The 727-nt window shown below is 65.9% G+C and overlaps 1 protein-coding gene across 2 annotated transcripts in view; it reads right to left on the minus strand.

Annotated features, from left to right (window-relative positions):
* TNRC6A (trinucleotide repeat containing adaptor 6A) overlaps positions 1-232 on the minus strand; it is a 42,994-nt gene extending 42,762 nt beyond the window's left edge. For both annotated transcript variants that reach the window (XM_042827535.1, XM_042827534.1), the window contains exon 1: positions 153-232. In XM_042827535.1, coding sequence (XP_042683469.1) covers positions 153-157 — 5 coding nt within the window. In that variant the 5' untranslated portion in view covers positions 158-232. The remainder of the gene's footprint in view (positions 1-152) is intronic.
* Positions 233-727: the final 495 nt, after the last annotated feature.

Genomic DNA, 727 nt, shown 5'->3' on the forward strand with positions numbered 1-727 from the left:
TTTTTGCTGCCGGGGGGGGTGGCGGGCGCTGCCCCGAGCCCCCCTTCCCCCGCCGCCGCCTCCCGGCCCCTCCCCCGCCCGCCGCCCAGGACCCCGCTGGCGCCTCAGCCCGGCGGCGCCCGCCCTTCCCGCCGCCCAGCCCCGCCCGCTACCTCATGTATGTAAAGTGCTCGGAGTCCGGCCCGGCGTGGCTGTGGCCCGGGCCCGGCGCTGGCGCGGCGGCTCTAGGCGGCCTGGGCCCGGCACTGCGGAGCGGGAGGGCCCGGCAGCTGCTGCTGCAGCACCGCCGCCATTTCCTGCCTCCTAACCCGGCCGGGTCCGGCCCCGCCGCACAGGAAGCGAAACCCCGCCCCTGCAAGCGCTTCCGGGTCGCCGCGCTCTCCCAACATGGCGCCGTAGCGACCGCCCTAGCAACGGGGCGGGGTGGCGAAGCGCCCTCGGTTAGGTCGCGGCCCGTCTCGGAGCGAGGCCTCGGGGGTAGATCTCAGCAGCGCTCCTTCCCTTTGAGCAGCTTATTGCTTAGGGGTGCCGTGTGTCAGTGCTTACTTCTTACTAACCTTGAAAGTACACACCGAAGTCTAAGCATTCCTTTATGAAACATCCCATAGAAAAGAACAGCCACATCCCTGAGGATTGCAAGATGACACGCAAATAGGAAAATAACACAGATTTCCACCGATATTTTTCCCTTCATGTCACAGTTCTTTCTTCAGCTTTTCTCTGAATT

Source organism: Centrocercus urophasianus, unplaced genomic scaffold (genome assembly GCF_019232065.1).
Source record: "Centrocercus urophasianus isolate 14NV4802_14NV808 unplaced genomic scaffold, USGS_Curo_1.0 seq_29, whole genome shotgun sequence".
NCBI classification, from domain to species: domain Eukaryota; kingdom Metazoa; phylum Chordata; class Aves; order Galliformes; family Phasianidae; genus Centrocercus; species Centrocercus urophasianus.